The 23,283-nt window shown below is 39.9% G+C and overlaps 1 protein-coding gene across 6 annotated transcripts in view; it reads right to left on the minus strand.

Moving 5' to 3' along the window:
- The window catches only part of ehbp1 (EH domain binding protein 1), a 130,149-nt gene that overhangs the window by 85,603 nt on the left and 21,263 nt on the right, over positions 1–23,283 (minus strand). For 5 of the 6 annotated variants that reach the window (XM_037973369.1, XM_017430258.2, XM_017430234.2 and 2 more), the window contains exons 5-10: positions 15,270–15,451; positions 13,661–13,800; positions 11,211–11,336; positions 9,783–9,920; positions 8,648–8,912; positions 6,403–6,649 (exon numbers count right to left, since the gene is read on the minus strand). In XM_037973369.1, the coding sequence (XP_037829297.1) occupies positions 6,403–6,649; positions 8,648–8,912; positions 9,783–9,920; positions 11,211–11,336; positions 13,661–13,800; positions 15,270–15,451 (1,098 nt within the window). The remainder of the gene's footprint in view (positions 1–6,402; positions 6,650–8,647; positions 8,913–9,782; positions 9,921–11,210; positions 11,337–13,660; positions 13,801–15,269; positions 15,452–23,283) is intronic. The other variant, XM_037973370.1, reaches the window with a different exon arrangement.

Here is a 23,283-nt window from a genome sequence, read left to right on the forward strand (position 1 = left end):
CAAGAATTCATGTGTGACCACTCACACACACTTTAACACATGGACACAATTTAAAAGTTAATTCACAAGATACTTTGCAGGTCTCTTTAAATTAGAGTATGGTTGGTTTAATTCAATTAAAAATGTAGCGAGGGCCACTTGCAGATGACTGGAAGACAGGTTGGCATAACTAAATGAGTACTGTTTCAGGAATGTGTGGGGGGTCTCAGACCTTCTGAAGGTCCAAAGGCTCAGAGCCACTGGAGGTCCAAGGGCTTTTCAAGTGCACGGGCTTCTCTCTCCTCACCCGAAGCCCCCTTAAACCTCACCCCAAAACCCTGGATCCTTCTTGGTTTAAGCCCACACACACCTGGAGGACTGGGGCAGATTAAGACCAGATTAAGATAAAGTTACCCCTTCTTCGGCAGCTATGTCATTCAAACCCGTGGCCTCTGTGGTCAATGGACAGAAGCACACACAAGACAAAAAGGTCTGATTTATTCACATAAACACACGAACACAGGCACACACACACAAAGGACTTTCTGGTCATCCTCATAAGCCCTATTAGTCTGCTATAGAGCCTCTCATAGCCGACATCAATCATGGAGGGATTAGTCAATTCCCTCTCTAAACGAGTGGCGAGGGAAACTTCCCTTCAACTCAAAAGCAGGTCTCTTTCTTTCAGAGATTACACAGCGATTTGTTTTCATTTTCTTCCATCTTCATCGTTTTCTGTTTGACTTGCTTTTCATTTCTCTCCCTCGTGCTCTGCGTCTCCCTCGTTCTCTCCTGCTTTGCAGCTTGTGAGGTAATCCTTGGCAGATAAAACTAAGGAGGACTTACCAAAGGCAGATTACAAGCAGCGCTTTGCGGAAGGCCCTTTTACACCAGCCGGCGCGGGTATTGAGGAGAGTGAGCTCTTCGCAGCGCTTAACTTGTGAACTCGACATGCACCCAACAGAGGAAAAGGTGGAAAAATGATAGCCGCATTACAGTTACTGGATCAAAATATATCCCTCACAACACGTGTAAGTACACACAGCACACAGGCGAATGTCTTTTCACGACAACAGCGTACAAAATTGAAATGGGAAGAGATGCTTAATCCTGGAAGTGGATTTTTATGTATTCAAACATATACATTTCTAAAGGTTTTTTTTAGCCCTAGGGATCAACAATAACTCATAATTATTTCTTTACAAAGTCTGTTTGGAAACTGGTCACCCAAAGATCCAAAGATTTAGTCACAGCTTCTCAAAGTTCTGTCTCAAAACAAATGAAAATAATTTAAAAAAATCAAACAGCTGAGAATGTGCAGAACCTGGTAATGTTTTATACCTTTCTATTAACTCGATGACAGAGATGCCCTGTGGGTTGAAACAGCAACAGGAAGCCCTATAGTTGGACCTGAACTGAAGAAACAGCGTCTCTGCTCTCCCACAAGATCCAATGACAGACCACTCAAACGCTGCAAATAAGGGTTGGGGAGGGGTCCACACTGGGAAAAAGCAGACATTGAGAGGTAATGATTTAGCCATACCCCTCCCGAGGATTACTCTTCTAATATTACACAGCTTATGGAAAGGCTAATGTGGCCAAAGAGGCTTCAATGCTGTGGTCTCAGAAATGGGCTGCTGTGCCCATTTTTCTGCCAACACTGATGCCAAGAAAAGAAATTTAAGCGACAACAAACTCTTTAGATTTTTTTTAACTCAACATTATAGACAGACCATACAAACTGATGTATGTCTACAATTAATGATGTGATTCTTTCCAGGCTTTGTCATGTTTTCTCATCACAGTTACATTATGAAAAGAAATGAATATATCAATTTGTATTTGATATGACAAGGATACTCAAATATTCAAAATTTGTATTAATGTAATAAACAGCTAGTAAATTCACTAATCAGTCAGCTAATTAATTGGGTTGATTGCTGCCTTGTTTTTAAATATTTGGCATTTAGAAAAGTAGACCAAATAACAGGTAAGTGCACCTATGAGCAGCAGAGTGTTGTACAGCCTCGTGTCAATCAAACAACACTTTCTGCAACAAGGATGACTTTAACAACAAGGACGCTTTTTGGGGCACAAAATCAGCAAACCCCAAAGAAAGTTATGGTTATGGTTATGCTAACTTTTGAAAAAATGTCATATATAGAAGAAAAAAGCTGATAATGTTTATTTAAATTCCAAAATATGAGAAGGTGATAAAAAGATTTTGAGCCATACCACACCATTCTGTAAGCCTAAGTTGAATCAAAGTGGGCAAAAAAATAAATAAAATACATAAACAGAAAGAAAAGAATTTGTTTGTCCTAATTTTAAAGATTGGTACTGGAATCAGCCAACTTCCTCTCTCAACCTCTATTCCCTTCTCATTCTTTCTTTTTAATATAAGCAATTAAAAAAGCCAGCATTTGCAAACACACAACCTTTAAGAAAAGGCCAATAAAAAACTATTGTTTAGTCTTTGAAAATCTGCATATAAACGTATTTCTTAGGTGTTTAAGAACATGAGGCCACGTCTTACTTTGAGCTGTGGAGTAATGACTCTTTCTGCCGGAGTACGTCAAACTTATCTGAGAAGATGAAACAACTTTGGACTGGATAAAATGATAAGAAACGAGACCTTGGAAAGGGCAAAGATCAGAAGACAAGAGACGACTGTCCTTGTCTCCTGAGCTTCTTTCTGTCCTCATTCCTCAATCAGAAACACTTAACAGTACGTAAACTGTCCTCTCCTGCCACGAACCTCAGTGAAAGCTAATTAAGAAATATCACAGCCTTTTGCGAACTCAATTAAATAATGTTAATTTATTCTAATTTCAATTTGGAGGTAGTTTGAACTGAAGGAAGTGCTGTGAAAGCAAAGTCTGGGAGAGAAACAGAGGCTCTGCCCTTTGTCTCCCCAACAGCACAAGAGCTCTCACAACTCGCAAAAATCTCATTTGAACCCTTTGATTAACATTAGTGATCACAGAAACCTCCGGTTTTGGTTCAGTTTCACATTATTAGAAACTATTTGTAAAAACTGAGGGGGAATAGTGTCAGGAACACCATTTAAAGTTGTTCCGGGAGGTAGGAATTAGAATAAAGAAACTTAAACGTCAAACAGAAAAAACACATAGGACTGCAGACAGCAAATGTCATTAAAGTTAGCAAAGTATATCATTTTACATTATTTTAAGCAGTCCACATTTAAAGAATTGCTGAAGCAACCTGAGAACCTAAAATGTCTTAACTCTTTCCGAAATTCTTTACGTAAATAAAGATAACACAGAACTTTTCTGTTCAAACTTTTGTCTGAAGACAACTTTTCTTTTATGAAAATTAGGCATATAATTCATGAAGCAGAACCCTGATGAAAATCCAGAGATAAGAGCATCTAAGTGTAGAGCGATCCTGACTGCGGAATAGAGATGGAGATAAAACAAAAATGGAAGAGCAGGGGGATAACAATTACTGGGAGAGAGAGGGGGGGTGAAAAATAAAAAATAAAAATCAGCTCCACGGAAAAGAGATGGACTGAATCAGACCAGACAGAGCTCACAGCCCGCCCAACAGGAACTCCCTCTGTTCATTTACATTAATCCCACAGACATTTTCATCCCTCCAGCTCACTCACAAATCCAAAACTTGACACATTTGAGGATCTATATCTCTCAGACAGGACAATGGACAGGCAGACTGGCATGGAAGACATGACAGACTCATCTATCACTTTCTGTAACTAAAAAAACAAAGATGCAAAAAAGCTCAAAACCATCAAACATAGCATATTATGTAAGAAAAGAAATAAAATTTCTGAAGAGACGACAATACAATACTGAAATCCTAGGAATAAAGTTTTTAGAACTTTAATAAATACAACTATTTTTATATTTACATCCACTTACTCTGCTTATCAAATGTGTTACACACTGGTCTAACAGGTAACCAGCTCACTGGAGGGGTTTGGTTTTTGCACAAACGTGCGACACATTGACAAAAATCCAGAAGCTCTTTTTCAAAGCTTCATGTAAATCTAATAGATTCATGTAACACCTACTTACAGAGTACGTGAGAGCCACCATATGTCCTGTAGGTGTACCAATTCTCCACAGACTGGCATCGAAGTGGGTGGTTTTAATTAAATGACAAGGAGGATAAAACCTCATCTACGGCAAAGTTTAATGCTGCATTTGTTCAGGAGAATTTATTCACAGGGACAACAAAAACAATGTTTTCTTCTCTTCTACTGAACCCTTTAATCTTGTCAGTTTTTGCTAAAGTTAATGTTTTATATTTGTTTAATTGTCAAATATTCAAATCAGGGATCCTTAAAGATTTTACTGTTTTACGTTTTACTGTTTAACAACAGTGACTACAAATGTAAACCTTGTTTTTTTTTTCCCAGTATTGCACTTTTACTTCTTTTAGGATCTAAACATGATAATCTTGTTTGGTTAGCGAAAAAAATATTTCATTTAAAATGAAAAAAAAGAACCTCAAACTCTTAATTTGAAAACAATCTCTGTCCACAATGGCAACAAAATCACATTCCCATGCCACACCACTAGGTGGCAATAACGTTGACATTTTTATAAGAACATTAAAATTGAAAAGAAGAACATTTTAAGCATTGGTAAATATTCTCCACAAACAATTAGAGCTTACTTTACTGTTGACAATGTTTACAATTTTTGTCAATCTTTTTAAGAAGAAGTTTGAAGTTAAATGGCAGAAGAACGAAGACAAAATGGGAAACTTAAAAAAAATGACAGAGGTATCTTTGTTATTGCAATTTACGCACAAAGTAGGTTGCTACATCATCGCTTAAAGCATCTGAGTATAAAATCAACATTGATACACGAAAAGTGTTTGCAAAAGTGTGAATGAGGACGAGAGGTGCAAACGTAGCATAAAGTGTCTGTTTTACAAAAGGTCCATGTTAGTGTGGACAGGGCTTTAAGGGAAGATTATAACTCCCCAAGAATTTGTTCACTGAACTGAGCCTTAAGCACACTAGAAGCTGTAAGAATCGGATCCATGCAAACGTGCAAGCTCAAGCACACATTTACACTCTGTGCACGTTTAAAATGCGACGTTGGTTTCTTCTTGGCCTCTCATAGTGGGAATGATGTCTCGTTTTAATCCTCTCTGACTTCATACATTCAAAGGTCATCTCTCACCCCATGTGTAGGCTGTGCCAGGCGTGTGCTTGGTGTGAATAAGAAAAAAACGATTCACATCTTGCTGTATATGTCAACAAACCCTGTAGGCCTATCTCTGCTTACTGTGAACATCATATCCCCTTCTCTCCACAATTCCCCAGCCATCTTCCTTCTTTCCCTCCCATCGCTCTCCTGTCCTCTACCCTTCACTATCTTCCACATATTCTCCTTCATTGCACACTTCATTCTTTCTCTATATTCCCCCGTTCCTCTCTTCCTCAAAGCTCCAGAGTCCGGGGCATCTCTTGGCGAAGTGTGGCCCACCACAGGCCACTGGCTCTGGGTAATTAAAGTGGTTTAGGCCCCTTCACCCATGGTCACAGGCAACTGCAGCTGGGTGATAAAGGCACTGTGCCATAATTACATGGACAGCCAGCATCACCGCTCAGCTACACTAAAACAGTCAGCTAGCCAACTGCATGGGGAGGAGGGACGGGGCACGAGTGTCCATTCATGTATAAGTGACTGTACTGTGCATGTGTGTGTGAGTGTGTGCACAGTGGGTCAACACCCCCTTGTGATTGCTCTGCTGTATTTAAGCCTCCTGTGTTTAAGCCCCCACACAGGTTCATTGAGCCCCTACAGTCACCCACACACACACACATTTTTTACGTTCCCCAAACCAATCATTCCCCACCAGTGGTCTGACTCCGGCCGTGAGTGTGTGTGACCATCATCCATTTAATTAGACCCAGCCATGATTTACCTAATTTAAATAAATAAATAAGCATATGAAAACAGCTAGAAATACAAATGAAGAAGCTGGTGAGTAAACTGACGATCCACACTGAAGATCAGTAAGAGAGCTGGAGCAGAAATCTGATAAATTCTGGCATTTAAGAGCCATGTAAAATCTGTTCAGGTACTATAAACTAACTGAAGTTTTTTTGCTCTAATAAAGATTACCAAGAAGGTAATGAGAAAAGACTAAATGTTAAAAAAGGTGTATTAAAATTGGACTGTTGAAACCCATACACTGTATTGTTAGTACTGGCTAACACTTACTGTTAATAAAACATTTGTTTTGCATTTTAAACTTAAACTATTGTAAAAACTTGAAATAATTCAAGCATCCCAACCCATTTTACATTATGTGGCACTGATGAGACAGCTTCTCTGCCTTTTATTTCAGCATTTGTTAAATTTGCTGAGATTAATTTAAATATCCTGCAGTTAAATTAAGCATTTTATTTTATTTATTTACCTTTGGGGAGGACGAGGCCAGCTCTCTCCCTATCACTGCTGCCACTGGGCTGGGCCCGACGGGCTGGACTCTCTCTACGTCTGGGCCAGAGATGGGTTTGGTGGTCGTTGGACTGGGGCCAGGGCCGGTGGTGATACTCGGAGATGGAGGGGCCCTCCTTTTCTGGATACTGCCCACATCAGGAGAGGGACTGCCGGCAGGTGGCTGCGCTGAACCTGACGTCTTCGGCTCGTAAAACGGATTGGATCTGAAAGTGAAGGATGAGATGACGGGAGAATGACAAAAACGAACAAAAACAGCACCGCTGTTCAAATTTTTCAAACAACAAGCAAACGTCTGTCAACACTGCCAACCTTTATACAATGAATGATCTAATATTTTGTCCCTTTGATTTAAAAGATTGCCTTAAAAACAATATGACTCTTGTGGTAAAACCATGTCATAATTCCAAAACAAAACAATAGATTGTCTTAAAAGTAAGATTTTAAGCACAAGTGTTGTAGAAGTCTGCAATGGTAACCTCTAAACTGAGTGTATATGACACAAGAGCAAAGAGGAAACACTGTAGACTTAAACATTTTTTTATTTAACATACTATCTTAAGACAGGACTCTCTAAACACATATTTGGCTTCAGCTAAACAATGAATATTTGAACTGAAGGAAATTGCTGCACAGAAACAAAGATTTAGTCTGATACAATGAGCAACATAGACAAGTGGTAAGTTAATAGAAGGTGCAGGTGCACCGAGGTCAGGACTCTTGTGACCTCATATCCTTACTTCCCAAGGTGAGCTACTGACAGATGGGCAAGAGGATGAAGACGTGCACGAGCACGCAACAAAACACACACACCAAAATGCTCCTGGCACTGAAAGCAGGGACGCGGCCTTAAGATAATCACTCAACATGCAGAGTGCAACCCTAAACAAACAGCTGAACTGGGTGGCGAGGGAAGGGGGTGAGAAATAGGAAAAGAAATAGTGATTGACCAGGTATTTGTTTGAAGCAGAAGGTCAATTAGAGCAATTCAGTGTTGATCTAAATGAAAACGATAGAAAGGAAATGCAGCCAGGCCCCCTAGAGAAGCTTTAACTGGCTAAAAGACACGCGAGAGGGCTCCAGTCAAAACAATGTGCTGCCCTTTTGAACTTTCCATTCTGTGGAGAACAGCTCCTGATGTAGGAGACAGAGGAAAAATGGGACACACCAGTCAATAACCTGTCTGTGTTTTGACAGCTGAGAGGAGTCAAGCATACAGCTATCAGTGTGACAGCTTCGCTCAACAGCTGAGAGGTTCACATCTACAATTTAGGCACGGACACCCGTCTGGAAAGGTCATGTACTATCAGTGAAACATCTCGCTGAGTGGCACAGAATGAAATTTGCTGAAAGTCTTGAAATGTTGTCATAAAAACTTGCTGAAGAGCTATCAGATGTCCTCGTACCTTTGCCAAGCTAGAAATTGTCCTAAAATGAGTAAAATATACATTTCTTTCCAGGCATATCAAACTGCATATACTTACTCCTTTGAAATACTACTGTAGTATTTAATCTTAAAACATTTTTGTTTATAAAATAGAGCTGCACAACATATCAAAAGTTTATCATCATCACAGTATCAATGTATGCAATATTAACTTTAAAAAAGACAAATACATCACAGACCTAAACTGATGCCAAAGATATATTTGACAATCAGATGGATCTCCAGTGTGCTAAATGCCTACATCCCATTTAGATGATAGTGGCCAAAATGGAGAGGGCAGCCACTAATATTGTACAGCTCAGTTATGAATTACCAGAGAATTTTTCATTTAACTACACTGGTGATGGAAAGGAGACAGAATGGAGGTTAAATGAAAACCAGCAGCATCCGTCTCAGGAGGAAATTAAGTAGGGCAGCAAAGAGGGGAAAGTATAGGCCCACATGTTGATAGGTGGGAGGGAGGGAGGCCGGGGGAAAATAAAGGAGTAGGGAGACAAGGATAAAGAATGCAGTGAAACAACAGAGGCCTTGTTCCCGTTGAAAGAGCTGCCTCGTCACTTTGCCTTGTTTGCAGTTGAGATGGGGGGTAGAGGGTGGGGGTTGCTGTAGCTACAAGTACGCCTCTAAAAGGAGGGGTCTTACCAAACTACACTAGGTAATCTAGAGCCTCACAAAGTACCACAAACACTTTTGCAGCCATTAAAGAATTTCCACATAAGAAAAAAAAAAAACAACTAAAGAATGAAGTAAGTCTTACTCATCTAGCTCCTCCTCCTCGTTGTGAGAAGTGTCAGCGTACAAGTACTTGCTCATGTCGACGGGCCGTACTCCTTTTTTCTGCCTGGGTTTGGGGGGCTCTGGTTCAGGCTGGGCATCCGTGTCCTGGTTGGGCTCGTCGAAGGGGTTCCCGGGGGGTGAACGCTTATCGGGTTCGTCTGGCTCATTGAACGGATTTGAGGAGTCGTGGTCGTAGAAGGAGTCCTCATCAGCCTGCTGCCTTACGGCCGGCTGGCCAGGGGTTACTGTTTGATAGAGGAAAAAGTACTGGCTGCGTAAACAACACATCCTTCAACTGGACTTGACAAGAGCTTTGTTAGCCTGCCACCGCTTTAAGTAGAGAGCCAGACAGCAGAAAGAAAAGAAAACAAATCTCACTGCAGTCCATCTTGGAAACTAGCTAAGCATTACACGCTTTCTTGCCTACTTGACGCCTCCTTGTGTGTATTGTGGGTTAAGTTTTCTTCTTTTTCTACATTATTTACAATATCTGTCAAACTCTTTATATACATTACTTACATCATCAATTGTAATTACTTTAAATTAGCCAACCTAAAAGGCAGAAAATTTACACTGTCTAGCGCAATTTGTGTGCAATTTATTTCTAGTTTGTGCACAAATCAAAAAAATGTGTGCTTAGCTAAAAACATTTTCAAATTTGCAAATATATATTTAAAATGCACTTTTTTCTCTCAAAACAAAGTAGGCAGTTCTAAAGCTTCAAAAGTGATTTAAGAAGTCATGGATGTGACTCAAAAGATGCGAAGAGTCTTCACAAAAGATCAGATCAAAGACAACTTAAACAAGCAAGCAACGAAGTAGATTACCTTTTTGTAGGGGAGCATGTCATTTAAAAACAAATACATCCCAACACACCTGGCCTCTCAGGTGGTCAGACCCAAATATTGGTTTAGGTGTCTGACTCAAAGCATTTAGCGGTGCTCTAGATGCAATTTGTGCATTTTCACACCTGTAACGTATATGGCTATCCAGTCCAAACTACTCTTTTAGTGGGGCATCATAAAAACCTAAAGCCAGACATTATGAACAATTTTCATCCATCAGTTCTAACAGATTTTATTTTCTGTAGATGCTGCAGGAGATGTAGTACATACCTTCCTCATAAGGATTGCAAAATGGGTTGAGGGAATACGACTGATGGTCATCATCGGGTTCATCGAAAGGATTTGTATTCATGGCTGGACCAGTTTCCTGATCTTCATCCTCCAGGAAGTTCAGCTTGTTAATCAGCTCTGTCACCAAAGAGTAAAAAAGAAAAAAAAAAAAAGAGGCTTATTTAAATGACCAATAAACTCTAAAGTCAAGACACGTCTCAAAATGCATTAAACTCACAAACCCAAATATCCAAAATCTGCACTTGGAGTGAACCATTCAGTCTTGCATAAAGTGCTCTTTCTAAACTCCTCTGTGTTCCTCAGCCACCCAACTCGTCAGAGCGTATACAACAGTGGCATTCTGGGAAAAATTGTGCGGTATGGAGGGGTGCTCTGGGAGACTGAAGAAAGCATGGAGTTGCCATGGAGATCCTGGCTGGAGATCCTAAAGTCTTGTCCACTTTGTCTTCATCGTAACTGCTGCAGCTCAATTCCAGGCTGCCAGGGTGTGGGTCAGTGTGAAAAGATTGTAAATGTAGCGGAGGGAGATGCCAAGAAACGCTGCTGAGAGCTTTTGGAGAATCCGAATGAGAGGAGAAAAAAAAAAAAAAAAAGCTCGTAAGTATGTGTCTATTTGTAGTTTGGCTATGTGAAGTGGTTGTAGCTGATAAGAGGTGCAGCACTTTTCCGTTTTTGGTTCTCTGTGACAACATCCACGGCCTATTTCAGTCCAAGACAAGCGCAAAAATGAAAGGTATTTTTATTTCCAAGTTTTCTTGTGGCTTTAATTACAACTTTTTTTTTAATCTAAGAGGAGCTCAAATGAGTCAAAAGAGTAACTTGAAATTCACAAAAACTCCAATTATTATCCAAAGGCTTCATGAGAACAACAAAAAAAGGAAGAACAAATTTTCAGGACTCTGTTTTATGAACAGAACCATGCAACTTTGTTCTCCTTGAATTATATACTAATTTAGAAGAAGGTGGCTTTATTATCAGGTATGATATATACCTACACTGGTTCACTTCCAATTGCAGTGAAGGAAAGGGGAAGGTCACATTATCAAAAAAAACAAGAGGAACAAAAAGGATGAACACCAACTGATGATAAAATGCCATGTACAGGACATCAAAAGGACCAAAATAAACTTTAATACCACATGACCACAACACGATCACAATACCAATGTCAAGGAGGATTAAGGGGGTGGTTGGGTGGAGAGAGGAGCTGACAAGAAAGAAAACAAAATGGGCAGAATTCTGAAAGAAGTATCACCAAAAACTTAAATTAAGTATTGAAAAATTAAAAACACAGACAGAATTTAGGCAGTGATTGGTAGGGAAGAGGCCACACAGTGTCCACAAGTCAATGAAGAGTAAAAGAACAAAGGATGAGAGGAGGGAGTGAAAGGAAGGTGAAAAAAAGACCTTGGGAGGAAGCAGCAGGCTTAGCTGTTGCTTTGCGTGCCCACTTGGTAACACCACCACCACCATCATCATCATCATCATCATCCCCATGTAAGCAGCTGAGGGCATTCAGCTGGTTTACTATCTCTGTAGAGGACAGGTCCATACAGGAAGGGTGGGAGGGAGGAAGAATAGAAGTGAACAAGGCAAAATAGCACACCCTATTCAAAATACCCACTCATGATCACACACTCCCTTTATTTTCACACATTCAAAAGAAAACGTGATATAAAAGAGCATATTGTAAGGCTTGTCATACAATATGCTAATTAGCTGAAAGAGAAGGAGAGGTGTGGAAACCTGTCAAACCCAAGATGCATCTCACTGTAAACAAACAAATCTGCATTCATGTAGTAACAAAATATAATGAGGTTGAGAACACAGTTATTACCTCAACAGGTCAGCAGAACAATCAAGTTGCTCAGTTAGCATCAAATGGTGCATTATAGTAGGGCTGCACAGTATTAAAAAACTTGCGATGTGCGATATTATTGTTTAATGTTGTGATGATGATATCAACTGCCACAGACCCTCATCTTCCTCACTTTCTCTTCTGTCATCACTATCATTTAACCAGGTGTGGGCATCAAGGTCGGTGAGTTTATTGGATTGACTAAATATATTTTTAGCAGCAGAACATGAATGCAAGTTACTTGAAATGGTCTTTGGTTTATTGCAGGCCTTTGTGATGTTAATATCACGTTCACTGATTTTACAATGACCATAAGTTTGCAATATATTCTGAAGCCCTGCAATTATAGGAAAACAAAATATATATCTTACATTATTTTGGTATAAAAATTAACAAAGTAGTGAGATACATACATCTTTTAGTTCTTATGCTATTGTTAGTGATGAATGATAAGGTGGAAAACTCAGCAGATAGTGGTACAGTGTCTTTAAAGTGGACATCTTACCTGAAAAGCATAAACTAAACATTTGTGGTGTATTAAACCTGCTAAAACAAATTACTTTAGCAATACAATAGGGCTTAATAGTTCTTGTCATTCAGACATATGCAACATCAGAGAAAACAGCCAACCTGACCAAGAACTAAAGAGGCTCAGTCAAGGTTGTGCCCAACTCAGAGAAGGTAAGAAATGACCTACTCTGTGGCAACTTTTGCAGCTAAGAATTTATAAAGTTACTGTTTCATCAGCTGGTGAAGACACTGGAGAGCCCGTCACAGCCCAATGTGGTGACGATAGTTATTTAAGATGCCTCTGGAAAAGCCCTGAAATGTTTGTGGCTGAGGCCAGCAACTATTTACGTTTTTACTGAAAAGGAGAACTCAACTGAAAGGAGGTTGGCATATCCAGACAGCAAAACATACTGTACAAAAGTGATACGCGTTATTGTTTTAATGATGAATTTTACGCTACATGTTTTGCTTATTTCTGTAAAAACATTGCTATAACAGTTAACTCTCATAAAGTATCTGCAAAATAAAAGTAGATATTTCTGCTCAAAACAAAGAAGTAAAAGCTAACTTCTAAAATATAAACACACCTACAATAAAAATCACATTTCTTTTTTATTGTTAGCTGCTAAATTTTGCTAAGATAAAATACCAAAAAAAACAACCAGAACACATAAAAACACGCAGAGACTTTTACTAGGATTCAAATATTTACATCCTGCATTAAAAAAACCAAGAGAGAGCACATTGTTTCCAGAGGATGCACCGTCAGCCTAGTGTTAGTTATGCTAGGGCAGCTTGTTCTGTAGGTACCATTCAAGGAGGAATATGATTGTAGGGAGTTTTGGCAGCTTCGTCCAGCCTTTGATTCAAAGATGTGTTCTTGTGAAGCATCGCTGTAGGCACTCAATGCACATACATACAAATGAGATGAAGAGCAAGGATGGGTAAAGAAAGAAGAGAGAGAGAACGCATGAAGCTTAACGTGAAGAGGTGCCGCTCTGAAAAGTTGGATTAAGCAAAGCAGGAAGCAGCGAGGCCCATATATTAGACCAGAGAATGAATCCTAAGCACGTATGTATGTATGGAAGGAGGCAAGCGACCAGCAGTTTACAGGACCAATCACAACCAGAAGCAGGAAAAAAAACTAGAGGAATAATAAACAAAGCTGGAAAAAAACCCTTGTGAATTTATTAAAATTCTCTGTTTCTTTTATGTTTGGAAGCGCACACACAGACAAACTCAAAACTGCATAAACATAAACAAAAACGGAAATAAAGTTGATGACAACCAGGTTTCCACTGTTTGCTATTATGGACTTAAAACAGATTTACTCTCAATGGAGCTCTGACTCAATATTTTCTGAAAGCTGTGATTAGCAGCCAGTAAACATGCCACTGTTTTGATCCAAAAATCAGCAGGAAGTCTATGATATTATACAACCAAACGTCTGTCACCTATGAAAAATAACGAGGGCTTATTCAGTTTATACCTGTGATCTTGGCGGCCTTCTCTTCTTGGTTAACTCGGTTCTCCTCATCCTCCTCATTCTCCTCCTCAAAGTCATCCAGGTTGCCGATGTCGGCCTGTTTCATGCTCATCAGGCTGGCCAGACTCTGCATGTCCTCATCTCTGCGACACAGAATCTCATCAGTACAGACAGCAAGCATTCTTCAGGAGGGACAAAAATTATATACCATGTAATAAATCAAGAGACATTTTGATTTTAATGACTTTTAATGAAACCCCCAAAGTAATCAAAGGATGTACATCTACAACTGACTCACTTTTGAAGGCTGCCACAGTAAATGGACCTCAGCCAAAACAGAAATAGCTATAACTCAGTCAATTTTACAGATATTGTGCTTAATTTTGATGTAGTAGTAGCTGAGAGTCATTCACCGCCTATACTCAAGCAATAACAGATCTCAGATGTTCCTTGAGATCAACATTTGACCAAAGCAGCTCTCACCAAGACAGTCAGTTCTCATGAAATAGAGAAAGATTAAAATCACTTTTCCTCCTTTACATTTCCCCCCACTATTCTCTCATTTTTCCACTTGCATCCTCTAATTCTATAGCTTTCTATTATAAACACCTAATACTTCAACTTCACGAGCAACATTTTAGAGTTTTGACCCAACCTCCGCTTCTCCTCTCACTTTATCGTCCATCACACATTTACTTCTTGTATTTAATGAAGTCTTCCATGCTCTCCACCTTTCATGCCTTGGTACCACCTCTCCATCATAATCGCTGGATTTCTCTCTCCCTTTCTCCTTTGTGTTTGCAGTTTCCCAGATCCACTGGCTCATTTGAACTGGTGTGATGGAGTTTGTTTGTGTGTGGCCGACATCATTCCCTCAAGGGTTAACAAGGGTTACGCGCCATCGACCCGCCGTCCGCACCACAACAAAGGCCTTGCTGCCGTGCTCAAGCACAGAGGGAAGAGGGGGAGGGAGGGGGGTGTTTAAATTTAAAGAAATTTTTTTTAAATTAAAGCTGCGGCTATTGCCTTACGATGAATAACAAACAGACGAACTCGGATTGGGAGCGTCTGTTCACAGAAAAAGCGGAAGGTATCAGATTTAAAAATGAAGCAGCAAACCCCTAAATGAGTATTATTGTGCCTTTAAATTAAAATGACACTAAGGGTTAAAAGCTTAAACAATTTGGTTTTCAGAATCAACTCTGACAAATTGCATGTGATGCTTTACAGATATTGAACAGAGATGTAACACACTTTACTTCAGTTTCAAATATAATTTGTGGGTAAAAAAAAAGAAAAGCCAAAACTCAAAACGTCCATCTAGGATTTTGTTTTTTGTTCCATTTATACCAATGCATTAAATGTTCCCAATTATTAATGGATGAAACAAAAGATTAGTGTCCAAAAGACATAAAAAACCCATGTCAATAGGAGCAGGGTTCAGTTACAACTTAAAACTATATTTTACATGCGTGATGGTTTAACTTTAAACTATCGCCAACACCAACCAAAATGTTGCTGTAAAATACCAGCAGAGCCTCAGCGAAGTTAGAAGCCACTACATAAGAGCAGACCGTTTACCTTTTACAAACTCTAAACTGACAATACTTACGTGGCCTTTCCCTCCCGGAGGAAGATGCAGGAGAGGGAGAACTGTAGCGTAGCCGACACCACTTTCTTTGACAGGGGCTTAAACTTGAGTTTGACGTCCGTCTGAGTGGGCATCGGACTGGCGTATTGCTTCATGTTTATACTGCTGGTGGCTAAGGCCTTCCTCCGTCCTGACGGAGACTCCTGCAGACAGAGAACGCTCCAAATTAGATTATTTTTCTGAGAATAGTCTCAGGTGAATGAGGTCCAAAAGCCTTCCTACGTTTAATTCCAAGTTCCACTGTAAAGGTCTTCCTGATATTTCCTGTTAAGTGATCACTTTTTTACTGTGCTTCTTTTCAAATATTTGCTGTGGGGCAAGGAGATGGCAGCCACACTGCAACTGAGGAATATGCCACCGGATAGATGATAAGAAAACAATGACACTGGCCTCTGTTTTTGTGTGTGTATGTGTCCAAACTGCTCACCAAAGGATTGTGTGTTAAGAATAGGACCAGCAAAAAGAAAGCCTGGTCACTGACTGCTCGAAATGAAAACTGAACAGCTGGGGATGGTCCAGCTTTTTGACTACCCTCCTTCGGATGGGTTTTTGTCTGTTGCAGGTCTGGCTGTGAAAGCACCATGCTGTCAGTGACTATCAGACTGGTTCACCACCTTGCTGTGTTGATACCCCTGGCACATAATGCATGTTGTTTCTGGTTTGCCTTCTCCCTTTTAACTTAATTCTGTGGTGGGGAACCTGCAACGTTTTCTTTTTAAATGGAAAACCAACGTGATGATCGCACACACACTGGTGCACACATGTTTATTTACAAAACGTGTCAAAAAGCAGCAGCAGGCTGTAGCACAGCACATGTTCTTTCTTCACAATGTTTGAATTTAGATGTTCCTCCCTTTTCTTGTATCTATTTCTTTGCATGGACGTCTAAAAAGTGGCACACACACCAACACGCACACACTGCTGGTTTCACACCCCAGTCAAATACCGTCTTGTCTCAGCTGTGGATCGAGCCTTGAGGATTCAGCCTCTCATGTGCACAATACCGAACAAAGCAGAGCGGCTAGCTCTTTTTCACACTACAGCAGTTTGAGAGCACATATACATATACACATACACTCTGCCGTGTATGCCAGATAAACCGATACAAGCTCTTTACATTGCCTGTTTCCTGATGTCTTCACACACAAAAACATACACTCACCTCAGACGCTTTAGCTCTGTGGGGGGAAAAAAACTCAATCGCAGCCTTATTACTGAGGACTGCAGGTTATTCAATCAAACACACACATTGTACCAGTACAGACTGGTGAAGGTAACCAAGTGAAATTATTCAACCTGAATACAGTGACCTAGATTCTAACAATTTATACTTATTAAAATTATTGTCATGTGGGCCACTTTGAAGGTTTGAATACACTCAATTTACTGTAGTTTAAAATAATATATATATATTTTTAATTTTAAATGGCCTGCCTTGAAGTGAAAAAGTCAGTTTTGCTCCTGGAATCATTGTCTGGACAGAGTAACACAAAATAAAAAGATATGCCAAACAACACATAATATATAGACAAAGCCCTGAAAATAATCCATTGTTCGACTGACCAACCCAGAAAATGTCTTTACTTTTTCACTTCTGCTTTTCAAAAAAAAAAAAAAAAAAAAAAGAGAGCTATGCCATCATCAAGAAAAAAATAAAGCAAAACTACTTGGCACCATATTGACTTTTTCCATAAAACTGATGCGATTAAATACAACCAGAAATCCACTTCTTAACAATGTTTTACAACTTTGACCACAGAAGCATCACTGGGGATGTGTCCAGATGTGTGTAACAGCAGATGTAAGTTCAGAACTGTGAATTCTGGACCTCTTAAGGAACTTTAAACATTTTTATTACAGTTGTAGCCAGCAGCTTTACTACCTTATCCAACATTGCTTCAATCCTGGCTTTTTTATTCTTCCATCTCCTGCCAACATTCGACTGTCCATCTCATCTAACCTTCTACAGGTCTTCCTCTTCATGCTTGAACCAATAATTAAATAAAAAGAAAGAGCCAACCAACTCACTAGCAAGGCAACTTGACATTTTGTACTGACATTTGAGCCTCATCGCTTTGGTTTGGGAACATAATGGTGTATTACTGCAATTCTGCCAACCCCAGACTGTCCAAAGAAACAGCCCATAAGAAGAGGGGGATGATGAGAGGAGGAAGAAAAAAAAAACCTCTCCTTTCACCTCTTATCTTTCTGCAGATTACACCCTTGCTATTATACTAAGCTAATAGCGCATGTCGATACTTTATGAATGAATTTGCTAAATGCACCAAACACTTAGGAAGAGGGGATTTAGCAAAAATCAGGTTAGAGAGAAAAAGGGAGGGGGTCTTCAGAAATGGGAAATACTTAAGGATATGCAAATACTCCGACGAAAGAATGGAATAACCATTTCAACAGATTTGAGTAGTGGCGGCAAACAATGGAAATCTTCTCCATTTCCCCGGATGCTACTTGTCAATCACTGTGCGTGTTTGAGAGAAGGTGTGGGAAGTAGCTCGGATTAGAGCGACTAGGAGGATGTGACAATGTGCAAAATGAAAAGAGAAGGACAATACAGAAGTTTAATTTATTACAGAGCGGATGGGACTATCAATATGCTCTTTTTCTGAGCCTAGAGAATGACTAGATACGTGAGAGTGTGTGTGGAGCAGCCGCAGAAAGGAAGAAAGACAAGAAAAGAGAGCAGACAGAAAAGAGGGAGGGGTGATGGCTGTATGCTGCCCCCTAGCTGCAACTGTTCACAACTACAGCAAGGCCAAGGTCTCGCACTGCCTTGTCATTTTGACCCATGCACACAGAAAAAGTAAGTTATGCAGCAAAAGCAAAGGTAACCAAAGCTCAAACCTCTCTAGTCACTCTGCAATGTCCCCTTTTGTTCGTAAATGACTTCCATTCAAGAGGCATGTGTTTGTGTTGAAGTAATGTGTGTCTTAAGGTGTCAGTCCTGCTCCTTTCCCCTGGTGCCAGCTGGCCCTGGATCGATCCACAGATGCTCCCCCGGTGGGGGGGCAGAGGTCAGGGCAGGAGGGTGCCCGGGGGTCCTGCTGAATCCCTCTGCCCTAAAATGCCAATGGGACGGGCCGGAAAAAGGAGGGGTAGGGACCCTTTTATCCCTCATATGGGTTAATTAGGCTGAGTGCTAAAAGACGTCTGTTAAGATTTCATCTGAGACAAACACACTGACAGTTGGGCAGTGTTAGTCCATAATGAACAAAAAGAGTAAGTAACACCCCCCCCAGTTACTTGACTTCTAATCAAGAGATCTTAAATTATCAACTAAGTAAATTTTTAGGTGTAATAAGAAAGACCTGCAAGCTACCCATTGTGTCACATTTCCTTGTTCACAGTAGTTATTGTGCAACAGATTTTTTTTTTTTTTTTTTTTTAAATAAGTGAACTGAGTGTGGCGATGTTTAATATGTTGTTGACAGAGACAGAAGATTAAAACATGGCTCTGGTATTACAAAGATGATAAGTGATGAATCACTGGTTCCACATCAAGCAGATGATTATCTGACTTAAGCTTGCTACCATAAAACAAAACACAGCCGAACTGGAGAAGAAGGGACAAGATGAGGTCAACTACGCTCAAAATACAGACTTTATTAAGGCTGAGAAATTATTGAAAACATATCCTGATCTCATTTATGGATAGCATATGTGTGAGGGACAAACAGGAATCAAGAAGGTCCATATCTGATGTGTTTTGTGAAAACTTGTCATACTAGAATAGTTTATACTGTGGTTGTTGAGTCTTTCTGGGCTGCCACGTTAAAAAATGTGAGACTTGCTTCTACCCCCCCCCCTTTTAATTTAATACTGAACTCTTTAAAACAACATCTACAACTTTGAACTTTTATGACACACAAAAACTGCACATACGCCTTTGTAATTTATATTTAGAAGGTTCAAAGCCAAACTCAATTTACCCTATAGAATAATCCAGAGGAAGTACCGATTAGCCCTCCACCCCGACACCCAAAATCAGCTGGCTTCGTCTGAATTCAACAGTCAGCAGATTGGAGGTGTTATTCTTCTTGCCTCAAGGTCACAGTTATTGGAAATGGAGACATCCAATGTGCTCACATCTCTCTTTGAATCCACACACAATGGAGTGATTCCTCTGTGTCAATTTGGCCTCCCCTGATAACTGATAAGGCAGCCCTTTTTACATACCGTCTATGAATGCCTCACTATAGGCATTATAGGCACACATATACACAGACAGAGATTAAGACCAATTTATTCATCTGCTACTATTATATGTAAGGATTTATTTTTTCTCCCTCGAGCAATGTGTTTATGTGTATTTTAAAAGGCAACAATGACATAAAAGGCATGCAATATTATCACTTTGGTTATTTGAATTACAATAACAATGGCTTTAATAGTGGAATGAACTGTGCAAAACGCTTTTATGTGTATGTGCTCACACATAGACGCACAAAGGTTGGTTTACTCTAATACACACAGCTACAAAAACAGGTTTACGGGATTTCTCTGCGCTAAAACCACACTGTGGTTTAAATTAAAAACCTCTAAAAACATTTATCGTTTACCAATCACCATTTTGTCCTGAGGATGTAAAACAACAAAAGTATGACAAAAGGTTAACAGACTGTCAAAGAAAAGTGAGAGAAGAACGTAAGGGGTGAGGAGAATGAAGAGCCATTCGCCGCAACAAGAACAGGATTAGGCTTGTTTCGGAGGAAAGAATGGTGGATTTCAGCAAAGTGTTCGCCACCGCGTTGGATGAATGTGGTTTAGAATGACAGTGAACTCCAGTTGGTTGTTTTTGCACAACTCTAAGAAACTAAATACTGGACAGACAGGCCTGGAAAAACTGCCAAGTACAGGAACAATCAGTACAACACTTTAAGACAATTAAATCACACTCTATAGTGAAGGCGGGGTAAACACACACCAAGATAAACCACAGCATGCAATCAAAAACTGGGGCAAAGGCTACCATTTCAAGCTTGAAAGAAGATCTAGTGACAGGCTTTGAAAATCTATTAGAATTTTAACATGTCAATACCAGTAAAAGTTGACTGATTTTCAATGGTCAGTGTCGATCTTTAAAAATCAGGGCAACAGACGGGCAATTTATGAAGCCAGTTTGTTTCACATTGATTTCACTCTGTGTGTCATTTAAGCAGTTCTTCAGCAGTGATTCATGACAAGTTGCTTTCATTCTGCGTTTCAAATAAGTTTTCATCAGTTTTGAGCAAACAAAATTGTTTAGATGGACACCAAGCTCATCTCTTACGTCTTCACATTCTCTCTTCATTTTTGTCCCCTCCATCTAACTTCCCTCTCTGTCGCCTTATCAGCGTGTCCAGGGTGCCCTCCTCTTTTCTACTCTCCGGGTCTTTCTTTTGGGTGGCCCTCAGTGCCCCCCTACACACACACACTCAGACCCAGAGCATGCACTTCAGACAGGGGGGTAATGGGAAAATAAATTACCAGCAGGCAAAAGCCCTGGCTCTGCACTTCTGCTGCAAAAAGAAAGGGACACTGAGAGGTTTGGAATGAGGGGAGGTGGTCAAGAAATGGAAAGGGAAAAAGGTAAAGATGACAAGAGTGGAAGACAGAGAGATGGCTGCAAAGAGATGAACAGAAAGACGTGGAGAAAGGAGGAAAAAAAACTGGAGAAAATGAGCCAGACTGTAGAAAGGGAGAGGACAAGCAGAAGGAGAAGGGTGAAAGAGGGTAAGATAGGTTGAAGGGATTAGCTAGAGTTCATTCCTGGTCTATGAAGTGCCTGCTCATCACTTCTGCTGCCATTTTACCATCTCTGACCATCATAGAGGCCTAAAATGGCCAATAACATCACCACACAAACACTAAGCCAATACCCCAAGGTACCATATCCGGGATTGATTACTCCCTGTACATGAAGCAGCAGTTCAAATATCAAGCCAGCCGATTCGCCACGGACATCTCCAATAACTGTGCACCTGTGTGTTGTGTATTTACATTTTTCAATTCAGATTAAAGTGTATACGAGAGGTGACACAAACACAAACTTTTGCATCAGAAGCACAAAAATTTTGTAGATTTTTATTTGTGAACAACGAAGTATATACAGAGTCTTGAAAATGTATTCATAGCTGTTGAATTTTTACACATTTTGTTTGAATCCTTTGAACCACAAACATCAAGGTATTTTACCTGGACTTTATGTGATAGACCAACAAAAAGTAGCACATAATTGTTTATTTTCACAAATAAAAATCTAAAAGAAAAAGTGTGCATTTGTATTCAGCCCTCCTGAACGAACCACCTTACAGCTGCAAGTCTTTTGGAGTTTGTCTCTACCAGCTTTGCACTTCTACAGACTGAAATTTTAGCCCATTCTTTGCAAAATAGCTCAAGCTCAGTCAGATTACACAGAGTGCGTGTGTGTGAACAGCAATGTTTAAGTCCACAGATCTTCAACTAGATTTAGGTTTGGACATTGACTGGGCAATTCTAACACAAAAATATGCTTTGATCTAAACCGTTCCATTGCAGCTCTGGTTGAACATTTTGGGTCGTTCTCCTGCTGGAAGGTGAACTTCTACCCCAGTCTTAAAGGTTTTGCAGCCTCATAAGAGCTTTTCTTCCATTATTGCCTTGATCTCTTGATCCCTAATCAAATAGCATCAAAAAAGTTGTGTTTAAAATAAGATTAAATTACACACAGGTGGACTCTGTTTACCAATTAGGGGACTTCTGAAGCCAACTGGTTGCACTTGATTTTAGTCAGGGCTATCAAAGTAAAGGACGGTCAATACAAATGGATTCCACACTTTTCAGATTTGTAAACAGTTTTGAAAACCATGAGTCATTTTCATTCCACTGCAAAATTATGTGCTACTTTGTGTTGGTGTTGTACAAAATCCCAGTACAGATTTTGGCTGCAACATGAAAAAAGTGGAAAAGTTCAAGGGTTTTTCAAATACACTGTATGTATTTAGTAACATTTCTGTCTTCCTGAGTCCTGGTGATGTCAGCATTGGAAAGTAAGTTTCACATTAAAAAAATCCATTTAATACAATGTTATAAAACTTGTTATGCAGTTTAATACACTACTTGAAATACAGTGAACACTTTAAGTAGAAAACAATGTGGTATGCAACTTTCAAACAGTAACATTCCAATGTAAAATATAGATATCTCTTTAGAACTGCAGTCTAATGGAATTCCCAAGAAAATATTGTTATGGTGGCTGGATAAAAAATGCCTCGTCTTGTTCTAGTTTCACTCTAAGATAACAAGAGGACACTAAGAGGCTCAGAGGTTTGGTTGATAAATCCAACTGGAACATCTATATTTAAGAGATATGAAATGGTGATTTCCAGGTAAACACATGGTGGGACTGTGTCTGGAAGTCCTTTCCATCCAGTTCCAACTTTAAGGATCTGTTTGTTTTAGCAGTTTTTGGCAGGCTGCGGAGATCTGACAGAGCTATGATAGGGCTCTAATCCAGGGCAAAGCTGATTTGCTTAAGGGGGAAGGGGGAGGTTAAGATGGCCTCTGACAAGAAACAATTGCCCCAAGTGAGAGTCTGGCTCTCTCCCACCCTGCTCCATGACAAAGGTGTACTCTCCATGCTAAGTGACAAATCTGGGGAGACAAAGAGCATTAGCAGGGTGATGCTCTGCTTCAGTGCCTCTGATTGTGGCCAACTCAAAGAGAATCTAATATGGATTTTGAAAAAAAGGAAAGGGAGAGATTAGAATGAAAGAGAAACAATGAACACCTTCTACCAAGGGGGAATTAGTGGAGGGTTTGGATAAGAAGCTGGTTTGCCTTAGTGTGTGTGCGTGTGTATGTGCGTATATGGGTGAGTGGTTGTGCTTTGAAATTCTTCTTTCCATGAAAGAACAATGGAGTTTCCAAATTTTATTTATGTGCATTTACATGTGATAAGAACACAAAGCGCTCCTTGTGGTATTCTGAGCATGCATGC

The sequence above is a fragment of the Kryptolebias marmoratus genome, linkage group LG22 (genome assembly GCF_001649575.2).
Source record: "Kryptolebias marmoratus isolate JLee-2015 linkage group LG22, ASM164957v2, whole genome shotgun sequence".
Taxonomy (NCBI): Eukaryota; Metazoa; Chordata; class Actinopteri; order Cyprinodontiformes; family Rivulidae; genus Kryptolebias; species Kryptolebias marmoratus.